The 15,010-nt window shown below is 41.5% G+C and overlaps 1 protein-coding gene across 1 annotated transcript in view; it reads right to left on the minus strand.

The window, feature by feature from the left end:
* Positions 1-10,034: 10,034 nt before the first annotated feature.
* Positions 10,035-15,010, minus strand: part of CHRM5 (cholinergic receptor muscarinic 5) — an 83,594-nt gene continuing 78,618 nt past the window's right edge. Inside the window, exon 2 of the mRNA XM_012465438.2 lies at positions 10,035-14,965. Within this exon, the coding sequence (XP_012320861.2) occupies positions 13,291-14,889 (1,599 nt within the window). The 5' untranslated portion in view covers positions 14,890-14,965 and the 3' untranslated portion in view covers positions 10,035-13,290. The remainder of the gene's footprint in view (positions 14,966-15,010) is intronic.

Raw genomic sequence — 15,010 nt, forward strand, 5'->3', positions numbered from 1 at the left:
GTCACCCAGGCTGGAGTGAGATGGCATGATCTTGGCTCACTGCAACCTTCGCCTCCCAGGTTCAAGCGATTCTCCTGCCTCAGCCTCTGAAGTAGCTGGGATTACAGGTGTGTGCCACCATAATCAGCTAATTTTGTAGTTTTAGTAGAGACAGGGTTTCACCATGTTGGCCAGGCTGGTCTCGAACTCCTGACCTCAGGTGATCCACCTGCCTCTGCTTCCTAAGGTGCTGGGATTACAGGTGTGAGCCACTGCACCTGGCCAAATAACTACTTTCCAATCAGGAGTATCTCAGAAGTTTTCTATTTCAATAAGTTACAAAATTTTCATACCTTTTCCTTTTGGATTGTTTTAATTAAAGAACTCTCAGGCTACCGTATTACTTCTAGTAGAGGGCTCCTATTATTCTCTCCCATATTAAAGAACTCCTGTATTTCTTTCTTAAAGTTATTAAATCAGTGAAGAAAAGTATAGGTTCCAAACTTAATTTTCTCTTTTGTACTAGGTGCTATTGTTCATTTTAAAGTGAGGTACATGTTTTCTCTTAAAGAAATAAGTTCTGGGCTGGGCACGGTGGCTCACACCTGTACTCCCAGCACTTTGGGAGGCCGAGGTGGGTGGATCACCTGAAGTCAGGAGTTTGAGACCAGCCTGGCCAACATGATGAAACCCCATCTCTACTAAAAATACAAAAAAATTAGCTGGGCGTCATGGCAGGTGCCTGTAATCCCAGCTGCTTGGATGGCTGAGACAGGAGAATTGTTTGAACCCAGGGGAGGAGGAGATTGCAGTGAACCATCACGCCACTGCACTCCAGCCTGGTCAACAAGAGCAACACCTCATCTAAAAAAAAAAAAAGAAAAGAACAAAATAAGAAATAAGTTCTCATGTAGAACATTTTATTAACTGTCTTTGTTTATATTATATACACTAACGTTATCAAACTGGTTAAGCTATGAATGATTAGATGGGTAACTGGTTAATGATAGAACTAGGTCTTTTAAAATTGAGTCATTTATTGAAAATAAAGGGTTAGAACCCTAGCTAAATGTTATTCAACTAGTATTCTAATTTTCACTTAAAACTAGTGTTCTAATTTTCACTTAAACATTAAGTTTTAAAAAAATGACATTCTCCTTTGTAATTCAAAGGAGACATAGTAAGAGTCATATGACCAGAAATCATGTTTTAAAATTTCATAATTTACCCTGTGACGTTTTTATCTATGTAACAAACCTTCACATGTACCCCCAAACTTAAAAAATAAATACAAAATTTTTTTAAAATTTTATAATTTAGATTGTCAACATTTGCACAAAGAACACCTAATGACTAAGAAATTAGGAAGTACTTCCAAGGAAATTATCATTTCATATGCTATATAAGAAACTGTGATTATTTTATATAGATTCTATTAGCATCTGAATATAATATATATACCCCTTATCATATTACCTCTGAATATAATATAGACCCCTGATGAAATGTTGTATCAGTTGTGTATGAAATCTTATATTTTCATAGAACCATCATCAAATGCTTAGGGTGCTTACAGGCACAGAAATGACTGTATATTATTCGATAATATGGGGTTTAGTACAAAGAGCCCCTGGTTAACTGCTAACTTGCTTTGTGACTTTGGGCAAGTGAGTTTCCTGGACTATGTCTTGTCTTGGTCTTTGTTTTGTCTCTAGCATCTAGCATGTAGGCACACTAATCAAAGTTTGTTGGATGAATAATAAGTAGACCTTAAATTTTCTCATCTGTAAATGGAAGGATTTGGATTAGACCTGTAAATTTCTTTTTGAAATTTCAAATTTGAAATCTCAAATTCTGTTTTAATTTTAACCCGGTCCTAGTATTTCCCACCCTAAAGAACCATATGATCAGTGCTGGCTTTTTTTACTTCCTTAGGTTCTTTCTGCTGTTTCCCATTTGGAACAAAGTATTGTTTTGCTCTTCTTTTCTATTTTTTTTTTGAGATGGAGTTTCGCTCTTGTTACCCAGGCTGGAGTGCAATGGCGTGATCTCGGCTCACCACAACCTCTGCCTCCTGGGTTCAAGCAATTCTCCTGCCTCAGCCTTCCGAGTAGCTGGGACTACAATGCCCAGCTAATTTTTGTATTTTTAGTAGAGACGGGGTTTCACTATGTTGACCAGGATGGTCTGGATCTCTTGACCTCGTGATCCACCCGCCTCGGCCTCCCAAAGTGCTGGGATTATAGATGTGAGCCACTGCTCCCATCCTGTTTTGCTCTTCTTTAGGGCCTTTATTAGATTTGGTTTACATCTATCTCCTTTATTTATTTATTTTTAATTATAATTTATGTTTACTTATTTTTTGAGACAGAGTCTGGCTCTCACCCAGGCTGGAGTGCAGTGGCGTGATCTCAGTTCATTGCAGCCTCTGCCTCCCTGGGTCAAGCGGTTCTCCTTTGTCAACCTCCTGAGTAGCTGGGATAACAGGTGCGTGCCACCATCCCTGGCTAATTTTTTTATTTTTAGTAGAGATCGGGTTTCACCGCATTGGCCAGGCTGGTCTCAAACTCCTGACCTCAAATGATCTACCTGCCTTGGCCTCCCAAAGGGCTGGGATTACAGGTGTGAGCCACCAGGCCTGGTCACTGTGTATCTTCTTTTAAATGGAAATTTTGTGTTTTATAATTGTTCACATCTACTGAATTAAATCTGAGTAGTGACTTTGTGCAAAACAAATTTTGCCGTCCATTCTTGCCCAAAACTCCTTATTGTCCAGAATGATTTCTCCAGGGTATCTATTGCTCCCAAGTTTCAAACAGTGTTTTAGGAGCTGAAACCTCAGGATTTACCCCACATCTGGTTAACATTTTGAAAAGATTCAGGATTTCACCTTACCTGTCCTGAGTAGAAAACCATCTTACCATTTTTCCCCTATGTTTTCTCTGACAGGAGGACAGATACTATCATACAGTATACTTCTCAGTAGTTTGAAGGGTTTGAAAGGCCCAATGAGCAATGTTCATACAGATAAAGGAGAGCTTTTCATTTAAGTAGTCACTCAGACTTTCAGGAAGTTATGAATTTTTTTTTTTTAAGTGCTCAGCTAAAGTATCTTTTGTTTAAAAACTTATTGAAATATTTTTATTAAATATTGTAAACCACTATTTTCATTTTTGCTTATTGCCTTTCAGGTCAAATACAGACATACTTTTGCATGGTTACAACCATGTATGTACCATTTTGTATTTAAATTCAGCAAAAATTCGGCTAAGCATCAGTTTCAGGTAACACAATAGAAGCTAGTGACTGAGTCCTTTAATTTAGTTCAAGGAGTATGTTGGGATAGGACCAGTTGTACTGAGCTCTTATGCATTTTAGGTGTGATTATTTCCATTATTTAGAGTCTTTTTAAAAAATTTATAAGGTAGGTAAGAGTATTTGGTTAAAATGTTTATATTATTCAGGAGAACTTGAAGGTAGCTTTGGTAAATTCAGACGGTGTCTACAAATTATGGATATTGTTTTTATATTCTTGGTAAAAGATGAAGTATTGAAAATTTAAAAATGCTCCCAAAATAGCACCAAATATTAGCTTATCTCTTTTGTTCATGGTAATACGACCTCATTATGAGCGCCTAGGGGACCTGAAGCTTCCACAGTGGTTTCTGTCTGATAGGACTAAGCCAGCCAGGAAAGCAACCCTGAGAAGAGGAAAGAGTAAATTAAGGTCAAACAGTAAACTAGAGGAATGGGTAGAACTAGCCATACACAGCCTTTCCAACAAAAAACTGTTGACAAAGCATTTAATTCCACTGAAATTTAATAATCTAATAATTATTGATTCATATCTCTACCTCTTTAGATAATTTTGAAATCAAATTTTTCATATATATGAATGTAAATAATTTATTTCATTCCCTTTTTTAAAATTTAAAAATAATTTATAAAGATTAAATATAGGCCAGGCACAGTGGCTCACGCTTGTAATCCCAGCACTCTGGGAGGCTGAGGCAGGTGGATCACCTGAGGTCAGGAGTTCGAGACCAGCGTGACCAACATGGAAAAACACTGTCTCTACTAAAAGTACAGGTTTATCTGGGCATGGTGGCACATGTCTGTAGTCTCAGCTACTTGGGTGGCTGAGGCAGGAGAATCACTTGAAACTGGGAGGCAGAGATTGCAATGAGCCGAGATCACGCCATTGCATTCCAGCCTGGGCAACAAGAGTGAAACTGTCTCAAAAAAAAAAAGATTGAATATATTTAGAGTATACAATATGATTATTTGATATACCTTGTATAAAGACTACCACAATCAAATTAATTAATACATCCATCGCCACTCATGATGTATTTAAGATCCCTGAAACTTGTCTTATTATTGAGAGTTTGTACCCTTTAGCCAGTATCTTCCCATTTCTCCTACCCATCAAACCACCACGTAATTCTCTGCTTCCATGAATTTGGCTTTTTTAGATTCCACATATAAGTGAGATTAGGCATATAAATTATCAATAAGTTTGTAATTATTAATATTCTTACTTTTCAGATGAAGAAACAGGTTAAACAATTTCCCAAGCTCATCGGTGGGTAAGTGGTCTTAATCTAGAGAAAACTGTTAACTACTTTGTATAGTACTGCTCTCACATGCTAAACTGAAAAACAACATTAATATACCTATCATCAACACATGGCATATATCTCTTCCAACCTGTCCACCCTCCCCCTACCTCTATTGGCATGATCTAGAGACTTGCCTCTCTCCTTCCAAACTCTACTTAGAGAGAAAGCAGTGGTGTAGTCAAGAGAAATTCACTTCCAAGAGAAAGTAGTTGTAGTCCTAGTTTCTGGTAACTGGAGTTTTAGACACTAATCTTAAAGATGTGTTTAAAAGCAAATCTGAAGGGGTCACTCATCAGTTAAACCCTTTATTGACTCTGATGGACTTCAAGACAAACATCTTTTGTCCCCGAGCACAGTTCCTTCAGACTCATTTCTTTCCACTTATATATCTTGAATTATTCACAGTTCCCCACTGAAAACTATATGCTTTCTCACCTCTGAGCCTTTTTGAGTATCTCTTCATCTCAGCTCTCCACCCCACCCCTATCCTTTCCCCTTATCAATCTCTTACCTCTTTTTTTTTTTAGGACTTTCTACAGAAATCTTCCAGATGCTCACGATGGTCAGATAAGAGCCTTTGTCCCCCTTCATGCCTGTGCTTATCCTATTATAGCACTTCATTTTCTGGGATTACTTGTCTACTTCTCTATTTTCCTATAGAAAATAGGAGCTAGGCTCCTCAGACTGTAAAGCACTAGTAGTACAACAGTCCTGTTCTCAAGGAAGGATAGGAAGAATATTAATCTCTCCTCTAAAATAGTTCTAGGGTGGCTGCCATATGTACAGCTCTATCATATTGTTGGGATTCTAACTCAAATAATCAGACACGGATAGAGATCAGAGACCCAAGGTGAATTAAGTTTCTACTTTTTAGGGAATCATAAGGATACTAAGAATACAGGAAAAAAATCTCAGGTATTCACATACTTATTTAGTACTGAAGTACTAAACATTGTGAAGTACCTATGCCATGTACGTGCCAAGGGCTATTAAGTGAGGGGACATGATCATGAGCACAGTAAGCATGAACTCTGGCTTCGGAGCTGAGCATTTAGTGGGAGACACAGACACTGAATCAACTAAACACAAGTATCTAATGAAAACCTTGATAGATGCTACCAAGAAAAAGTCATTTATAAGCTCATAAATGGGGGAAACTGAATGGGTGGGTAGAAGGCAAATGTAAGAGCACTTCCATTAGAAAGTGACTTATAAGTAAGATTGAAAGACTAGAAATTAACCAGGCTGAGGCTGAAAAGAGGGGAATAAGAATGAGATGCTTCCTAGTCTGAGCTGAAGCTGGGTGGGCTTGGAGGTTGGCTCTTGAAGGAACTGAAAGAACAGTACAGCTGGAGAGAAGAGAGGCAAGTATCTGGAAAGGTAGGCAGACATCGCCTGGTTGCATTGCAGGCCTGAATTTGCCTTATCTTCTGGAGGACAATACCCTGATTCTCTCTGGAAAAATCATAAGGGAAGGCCTGTGTGTGGTGTTTAGTGTGCTTGAGACAATAAGGTAGAACTGAACACAGATTGGGAGCCAGGCCAACTTGGGTTTGAATCTTGTGAGTAACATGGTGGTGACTAGGGCTAATGGCCATTAATAATAAGTAAAGTGAAGTAATAAGGCTCCTTTTAATTATTATTATTGTTATTTTAAGACAGAGTCTTGCTCTGTTGCTCACGCTGGAGTGCAGTGGCACGATCTCAGCTCACTGCAATCTTCGCCTCCTAGGCTCAAGCAGTCCTCCTGCCTCAGCTCCCCTAGTAACTAGGATTACAGGCATGTGCTACCACGCCCAGCTAATTTTTTTATTTTTAGTAGAAATGGGGTTTTGCCACGTTGGCCAGGCTGGTCTCCAACTCCTGACCTCAGGTGATCCACCCACCTCGGCCTCCCAAAGTGCTGGAATTACAGGCATGAGCCACCGTGTGGCCTATTCAATTACTTCTATAACTTCCAATCACTTCTAGTTGAAGCCTAGCATTATTATTCACTTTACTAAAGGATTCACTATAAGCTTCCTTTAAATAGTTCCCCCTAATGCACCTAAAATAGATGTGATTGCCCCAGGCAAATCACACAATTCTGGAGGGACCCCCTCTTATAGAGACCTGAACTGGGCTGTGACTGGCTGTGATCACCTGATCAGTAATTAGATTGCCTAGCTGGTGATTCTTGGATGTAAAAAGATGGTGAATAATATGATCTGGCTCTGTGTCTCCACCCAAATCTCATCTTGAATTGTAATCCAAATTGTAATCACTACATGTTGCGGAAGGGACCTTGTGGGAGGTGATTTGATCATGGGGGCACTCCCCACCATGCTGTTTTTGTGATAGTGAATTCTCACGAAATCTAATGGTTTTATAAGGGACTATTCCTCTCTTCACTCTGCACTTCTCTCTCCTGCTGCCATGTGAAGAAGGACATGTTTGCTTCCTTTCTCCCATGATTGTAAGTTCCCTGAGGCTTCAATCAAACTTCTTTCCTTACCCAGTTTCAGACAGTAATTTTTTTTTTTTTTTGAGACGGAGTCTCGCTCTGTCACCAAGGCTGGAGTGCAGTGGCATAATCGTGACTCACTGCAACCTCCACCTCCCAGGTTCAAGTGATTCTCCTGTCTTAGCCTCCCAAGTAGCTGGGACTACAGGTGCATGCCATCATGCCCAGCTAAGTTTTTTGTATTTTAAGTAGAGACGGGGTTTCACTGTGTTGGCCAGGATGGTCTCGATCTCTTGACCTTGTAATCTCTCCACCTCAGGCTCCCAAAGTACCAAGATTACAGGTGCGAGCCATTGCACCTGGCTTAATACAGGTGGGAATTGGATGGAAGGGATAAAGGGTAGAGTGACACTTCCCTGAGTGTATCTTCTCATATAGTTTTGATTTTCAACCATAATAATATTTTACTTATTCAAGAAAATGAAATTAAATAAACAGTTATGGAGAAATCTCTAAAATTCAACATAAACAGGAGAAAACCTAACTGATTTCAAATGAACAATATAACCACACTGAATGAAAAAAAATAACAAAAGCAATTATTGAGCATAGTAATATGAGTATATCCCTTCAATCTGAAGACAAAAAAATTGTAAACAAATCTTGGAACTTTAAAAGGTTGGAGTACTTAAAATGTTGATCAATATTAACATCACCAGTAATGAGACAGAACATTGTATGCCTCCCAATGTGATGCACTGAGAACATCATAACACATTTGTGATATTCTTGGCCCCCGCAAAACAGTTAAATTCAATCTAATGAGGAAATAGCAGATAGCCCCAAACTGATAAAATTGTTTTTATTTTATTCATTTATTTTTTGAGACAGAATCTTGCTCTGTCACCCAGGCTGGAGTGCAGTGGTGCCATCTTGGCTCACTGTAACCTCCACTTCCCAGATTCAAGCAATTCTCCTGCCTCAGCCACCTGAGTAGCTGGGATTACAGGTACCTGCTACCATGCCCAGCTAATTTTTGTATTTTTTGTAGAGACAGGGTTTCACATGTTGGCCAGGATGGACTTGAACTCCTGCCCTTGTAATCTGCCCACCTTGGCCTCCCAAAGTGCTAGGATTACAGGTGTGAGCCACTGAGCCCGGCCAAAATTATTTTTAAAAATAGGATTGTAGATGCTCCTAAAAAATGACCATATCGTGAAAGACAGAAAAGCTTTAGACAGATTAAAGAAGTCTAAACATGACATGACAACTAAATTCAATGTGTGATCCTGGATCAGATATTGAACTGGAAAATAAATTTTTATAGTGAACATTTGCTAGTTTTCCAAATAGAAAAAAACTAGTAAAATTTGAGTGTGGACTATAGATTACATGATAACATTGTAGCAATGTCAAATTTCCTGATTTTTACATTTGTATTGAGGTTATGTAAAATTCTCTGTTTCTTCTGAGTTGGGTGCAGTGACTCACGCCTGTAATCCCAGCACTTTCGGAGGCCGAGGCGGGCAGATCACCTGAGGTTGGGAGTTTGAGACCAGCCTGGCCAACATGGAGAAACCCCATCTCTACCAAAAACACAAAAAATTAGCCAGGTGTGGTGGCGCATGCCTATAATTCCAGCTACTCGGGAGGCTGAGGCAGGAGAATCGCTTGAACGCAAGAGGCGGAGGTTGTGGTGAGCCGAGATCATGCCATTGCACTCCAGCCTGGGCAACAAGAGCGAAACTCCATCTCAAAAAAAAAAAAGTCTCCTTAAGAAATATACTTTCTAAGGTCAGTTGCAGTGGTTCACGCCTGCAATCCCAGCACGTTGGGAGACCAAAGCGGGTGGATCGCCTGAGCCCAGGAGTTCAAAACTAGCTTGGACAACATGGTGAAACCCTATCTCTACAAAATGTAGAAACAATTATCCAGGTGTGGTGGCATGCATCTGTAGTCCCAGCTACTTGGGAGGCTGAGGTGGGATCACTTGAGTCTGGGAGGTCAAAGCTGCTACTCCAGCATGGGCGATAGAGTGAGACCCTGTCTTGAAGAAAAAAAGAAGGAATACACACTCAAGAAGTATTTAGCGGTAAATTGGCAAGATGTCTGCAACTTACTCTCAAATGGTTGAGGAAAAAAATGTGTGCCCACAAACATATACATACAGAGAGAACAGGCACAGATGTGGCAAAATGTTAAATGCAGAATGTGGGTGAAAGACATTAGAAGTTTTTCATATTACTCTTGCAACTTTTCTGTAAATTTTAAATGATTTCAAAAAAGTTTTGTTTTTAATTGCTTCTAGCTTCTTTGACAGACTTATTTCCCTTCTTCTTGTCTCTCAATCTGGGGTCCTTATTGGACAAGGGTTTACATAATTGGTATGGTACAGTGGCTCACGTCTGTAATTCAGGTACTTTGGGAGGCTGAGGCAGGTGGATCACTTGAGGTCAGGAGTTCAAAACCAGCCTGGGCAACATGGTGAAACCTCATCTCTACTAAACATACAAAAAATTAGCCAGCGTTGTGGCGGGCACCTGTAATCCCAGCTACTCAGGAGGCTGAGGCAGGAGAATCGCTTGAACCTGGGAGGCAGAGGTTGTAGTGAGCCGAGATCGTACCACTGCACTCCAGCCTGGGCAATAGAGGAAGATTCCATCTCAAAAAAAACTCCAAAAAACAAACTTTACATAAACTTGAACTTTACCAGTAAAATGACCTGGGGGAGATGGAAATTTGTATCACTTAAATGGGAATGAAGTGACTGGGGCACCAACTCTTTTAAGTAGTTTAAGAGGAAATGCTGCTGCTCCTTTTGGTGTAGTCTCTACCTGGTAGAGGACGGTGGTTTGAGGTCTGCCCCACCTCCCTTGTCCCAGAGGGAAGGGAAACATTTTACTCACAGATATTTAATCTTAGTTTGGTCATTGTTAACTTAGAGGAAGAGGGGAATCACAAAAGGTAGCAAGAAGGACATGTACCCATATTGTGTATCAATTCCAACCTTCTTGAAAGGCCAAGCCATGCAAATGTGTGTGGTAACTCCAATATAGTTGGATCTAACAAGCTACACTGAAGCCATTTTCTTATTTAAACGCTCTGCGTTGGACTGCTCTGTGGATAAATTTCTTTAATATCTAGAATGGTGCTAGTACAATACAGAAAAGCAGCCCAGTCCCCATATCCTTTGCTGTAATTCCAGCATTTACAGTAGACAACTAGAGATACTAATCCAGAGGTTTGGGTACAGATTTCACAATTACAAAGAGCTGGCATCAGCATTGTCTTTAAAGGACATTTACCAAAGGAGCAAAGCAAAGGCTGGGTATATTGACAAAATGCTTTGTTTAACCAAAAATTGAATGGAAAACAGATTCCCTGACAAGCCATCAAACTCAGAGCCATGGAGAAACAAATTACAATGATAGCAACGTAACAGCATCCAATAGGTAACTAGCCAGAGTTGTACATAGTTTACCATAGATAAAGCCTGGAAGACTGGGGGCACAGAAGGCCTAAGAACTCAAGTCAGGCCATGCACCTCCCACCCACCCACCAGGTCCCTGTAGTTTACAATTGGGTCTGTTCATTCTGAGGACCCCATTAAAGCCCCTATTCTACAGAAGTCTAGTTGTCCCTAGTAGGTTGGGGTATTTTTTGTCTATGTCAAGGGGCATAGGTAGTTTGCAAAACTGGCTGCTTTCTAAAGCCAAGAAGGAAGCATTAACCTCTCTCTCTCTCTTTTTTTTGAGGCAGGGTCTTGCTCTGTCACCCAGACTGGAGTGCAGTGGTATGATCATATGATCATAGCTCACTGCAACCTTTAACTCCTTGGCTCATGCAATCCTCCTGCTTCAACCTCTGAAGTAGCTGGGTCTACAGGCACACACTACCATGTCCTGCTAATGCCCAGCTATTTAATTTTTTTTTTGTAGAGATAGGGTCTTGCTGTGTTGCCCAGGCTGGTCTTGAGCCCCTAGGCTCAAGCAATCCTCCTGCCTCAGCCTCCCAAAGTGCTGGGACTACAGGTGTGAGCCACCACACCCAGCAATAGGCTTCTTAATCAATTTCACAAAAGATGAACAAAAAAGGCCAAGTTCTAAGCAAGAGTGGAATGTGCAAAGAGTGCCCTCAGTGGCATCCGTTCCTGGTTTGTGTTCTTTTGTTTAAATTAACTTGTTTCACTCTCAGTTGTGAATGGTGAATGCCCAACATGGGCTTAGAAGCCTATTTTCATAAAGGGATTTTCATCTTTGTCAGGAATCAAAGCCTTAAACGAAAAGACTCATCTATTTATTTGGAGCTGGTGGAGCAGGTTTGCTCATGAAGTCACACCCAGTTGGCATCACACAGGCCTGAAAGCCTCTGTGCTGGATAACTGAGCCAATTACTCCAAATTCTTGGCAAGTGTTAACCTGCCCTTTACAAAGACTCAGTAGATATACTGCTTCCAAGATGTTTCATATCAATGTCAAGTCCCTGTAGGGGAACTAGTCCTGTCCTGCCCGAGATTCTGCTAACCTGAAGCCTCCTTGGGACATCCTGTGAGAGGCTGATTATGCTCTTCAGTGGTAAGCTCTCCCATACTCAGGTACAGATCTAATTCCCAGGACAACTACATCAGCTATTTTTCCATCCTCTTAGCAAATGAGACTGAAAAGGACCTGGCCTACACTGAGATGCATGAAGTCTGGCAATCTTTAAATCCAGCTGCAGATGTAACCAACAGCTTAAATAATGTCTGACAGGAGTGCTTCATCTTTAAAATCCTTGTTGTGTACCACACTACTGCTTCTTTGTGGACTTTTGTCCACAAAGGTCCTTTGATTCAGTTAGTTTATGTACACTTAGAGATTTCCATTAAATGTGGTTTTTAATAAACCTCATGCTCTAATGCATGTTAACTTTTATTTTTATGCATTACTATGACCTACACTTTGTTTTTAAAAATGAAGCTTTCAGATTATTTTTATCTTCATTGCACCCTCAAGTGTGCTTTTCTGGCCTTCTCATTTTTGACTGAATTTGGAGAGAAATGAATAAGTCATTTTTAGGCCCTGATGTGAAGGACTTATAAAAAAAGAAAGTCTTTCCACTCCCATCCCACCATGCAACCCTCTGCTTGGAGGCAGCACAGTGACCTGCTTGTATATTGTTGTGAATTGGGGATCTGAACAAGGGAAATTGGAGGCTGCAAAAGGGCTCTGGAAGAAGTTCAAAAGCAAATTTGTTTTCCACATTTTGCTCAGGTTTGTCCTGTGAAGAGATTAGAAAGCAAGATCTCTGAAAACAATGTAAGAATCTTAATTCCATAGCCTGGAGAAAATCTTCAGCCAGTGAAGGGCTCTCACACAATTAGTCTTTCTAAGAACAGAGCATACATAAATAAGTGGGTTCAAATGGGCACAAAATAGAATGCACAATATTTGTTTAGATAAAAGAAAAAATTTCCACCAGCAAAAACTAAGATAACTGACTGTGGACACTTGATCCATCTGTATTAGCAGAATAGAGGCCCCTTTAAAGCACTGGGTATGACCAGGTTTCAGTCCTTCCAGATCCTGGATTCTGAGAGAAAGGATGGTTCCCTGGAGATCACCATGAGTTCAGTAAGTATGAGGAATTGACATTGGATATGAAAGGGAAGAGCAAGACCTTCACTTAGATGTAGGGACAGGAAAACAAACCACAGTATAGACCACATAATAGCTGCATAATAGACAGTGATCAGTTTACGAAGATATTCTTAGAAGCCAGTTGAATATCAGTCTTGTTAACAAGTGACACTGATGTACATTCTCCTGGTTCTCACGGGCACAAGACAGCTTCATAGACATATACATATTGCACAAAGTTCTATGATAGGTTTCCACAGGAAAAGGTTTCCACCTGGTCCCTGCTGTTCCCCACAGAAGAGACAAAAGTTCCCTGAGTCACTCACTGTTCATTGTTACCTAGTGTGCTTTCCCCTGTGAAGGGCCATGAGCCTATCTCTTTACTTCATTGGCAAACTCCAGTGGCATCAGGTGGCCTTGGTCATAGGCAAGAGTCATTTAATATGACAGCAATTGCTGCAGCTGTGATCCCCTCCTTTCAGCAACAGACCTTGAGCCTTTACAAAAATCCTGAAGGACTCAAAATGAGATGTCTTCTTTTTGAAAATATACAAACCAGAATCAGCTTGCTCATTCTCAGAGGATGTTGACTGTGGTCATTGTTCTTTTGAGATAAGTTGTTAACTTTTCAGGGTAGCTTGCTGTTTCCCTGCCAGTACAGCTTCTCTTCCACTTTTTTCTTTTTCCACCGGCAGAGAAGCAGCATCTTAAAGGTCTTCCTGAAGGTTCTGTTGCAGAGGGCATAGCAGATGGGGTTGACAGTGCTATTGACATAGCACAACCAGTAGCCCAAGTGCCACAGGGTAACTGGGACACATTTGTCACAGAAGGTAGAAACCAGGACCATGATATTATAAGGAGTCCATGTGATGATGAAGGCCAGGAGAATGGCACTCAGTGTCTGGGCTGCTTTCCTCTCTTTGACTAGGACCATTCTCTTTCGTTTGGTCATTTGGTGGCTGAGATTGGGACTGAGGCCTTTCGTTGAAGGTTCCTTGGCCACTGGGAAGGAGCAGGGCATGATTTTCACTTTGTGACAGCCATTGTTGGTCTCCTGGGTCCCATCAGCTTTTACCACCAATTGGAACTTATAGGCCATACATTTCTGACTCTTGGGTCTATGAGCAGCTGCTGGAGACAGAAAGTAGTTTGGGGAGTCACCGTCATTTTTATCAGTTTGACCTTTCACAAAAGTTTCCTCGGCCTCTTCAGCACTGAATTCTTCCCCTGGGCTTTCCTTGCCCTGATTCTTGTAGACCACTTGGAGGACAGGGTCAGTGGCAGGCTTATCCTCATCCTCTGAGGAAGGATAGCTGCTACAGGTGGTGAGCTGCTCGGCTTTGGCCCAGTTGGTGTTTGGGCCAGTGGCTTGGGATGGCTTCCCAGTGATGGAGGTACTCCTGTGGGAGGATGACCAGGAGGCCTGGTTCCTTTCCCTCTGGACCAGGGTGGGTCGAGGACAGCGAAAGCACGATCTGAATAAAGCCCTATGAGCTGGCTTTCTCTTCTCCGCTTTGGTCACAGAGACAGAACCCTGGAGGTCAGCCAGGTCCTTGGTTCGCTTTTCTGTTTCCCGGTAGATTCGGCAGTAGAGGATGGTCATGACAGAAACAGGGATGTAGAAGGCAGCAATGGCAGTGCCAAAAGTGATGGTGGGCTCAGAGAGAAACTGGATCTGGCACTCATCCGGTGGAACTGTCCGCTTCCCAACCAGGTACTGCCAGCAGAGGATTGCTGGGGCCCAGAGGATGAAGGAGATCAGCCAGGCCAAGCCAATCATGACGCCAGCCCTTTTTGGAGTACGCTTGGCCCGATACGTCAGGGGTCTTGTGATGGAAAAGTAACGGTCAAAACTGATCACCAGAAGGTTCATGACAGAAGCATTGCTGGCCACGTAGTCCAGTGCAAGCCAAAGGTCACAAGCCAGACTCCCGAGAGCCCAGCGTCCCATGAGGATGTAGGTAGTGTAGAGGTTCATGGAGAAGATCCCAATGATGAGATCTGCACAGGCTAAGCTGAGCAGGTAATAGTTGTTCACTGTCTTGAGCTGGCTGTTGACTTTGAAGGAGATCATGACCAAGACATTGCCCACGATGGTGATCAGGCTTACCACAGCAGTCACAGCCGCAATGGTGATGACTTCCCACAACCTGTGGCGTTCCAAAGGCTGGTGATTTACTGGGGTGCCATTGATGGTGGTTGCATTGTGGTAAGAGTCCCCTTCCATCCTGGTGCAAAAATTTTACATTAGAATTGTCTTAGGTTCTAGGCTGTTTTCTATTTCAGCTCTTCTTGGCCAGCATCTGGAAGAGAGGGAAACATATTAGCTCCACACACCAGTATGACTT

The sequence above is a fragment of the Aotus nancymaae genome, unplaced genomic scaffold, assembly GCF_030222135.1.
Source record: "Aotus nancymaae isolate 86718 unplaced genomic scaffold, 86718_ANA_hifiasm-v0.15.2.pri h1tg000011l, whole genome shotgun sequence".
Taxonomy (NCBI): domain Eukaryota; kingdom Metazoa; phylum Chordata; class Mammalia; order Primates; family Aotidae; genus Aotus; species Aotus nancymaae.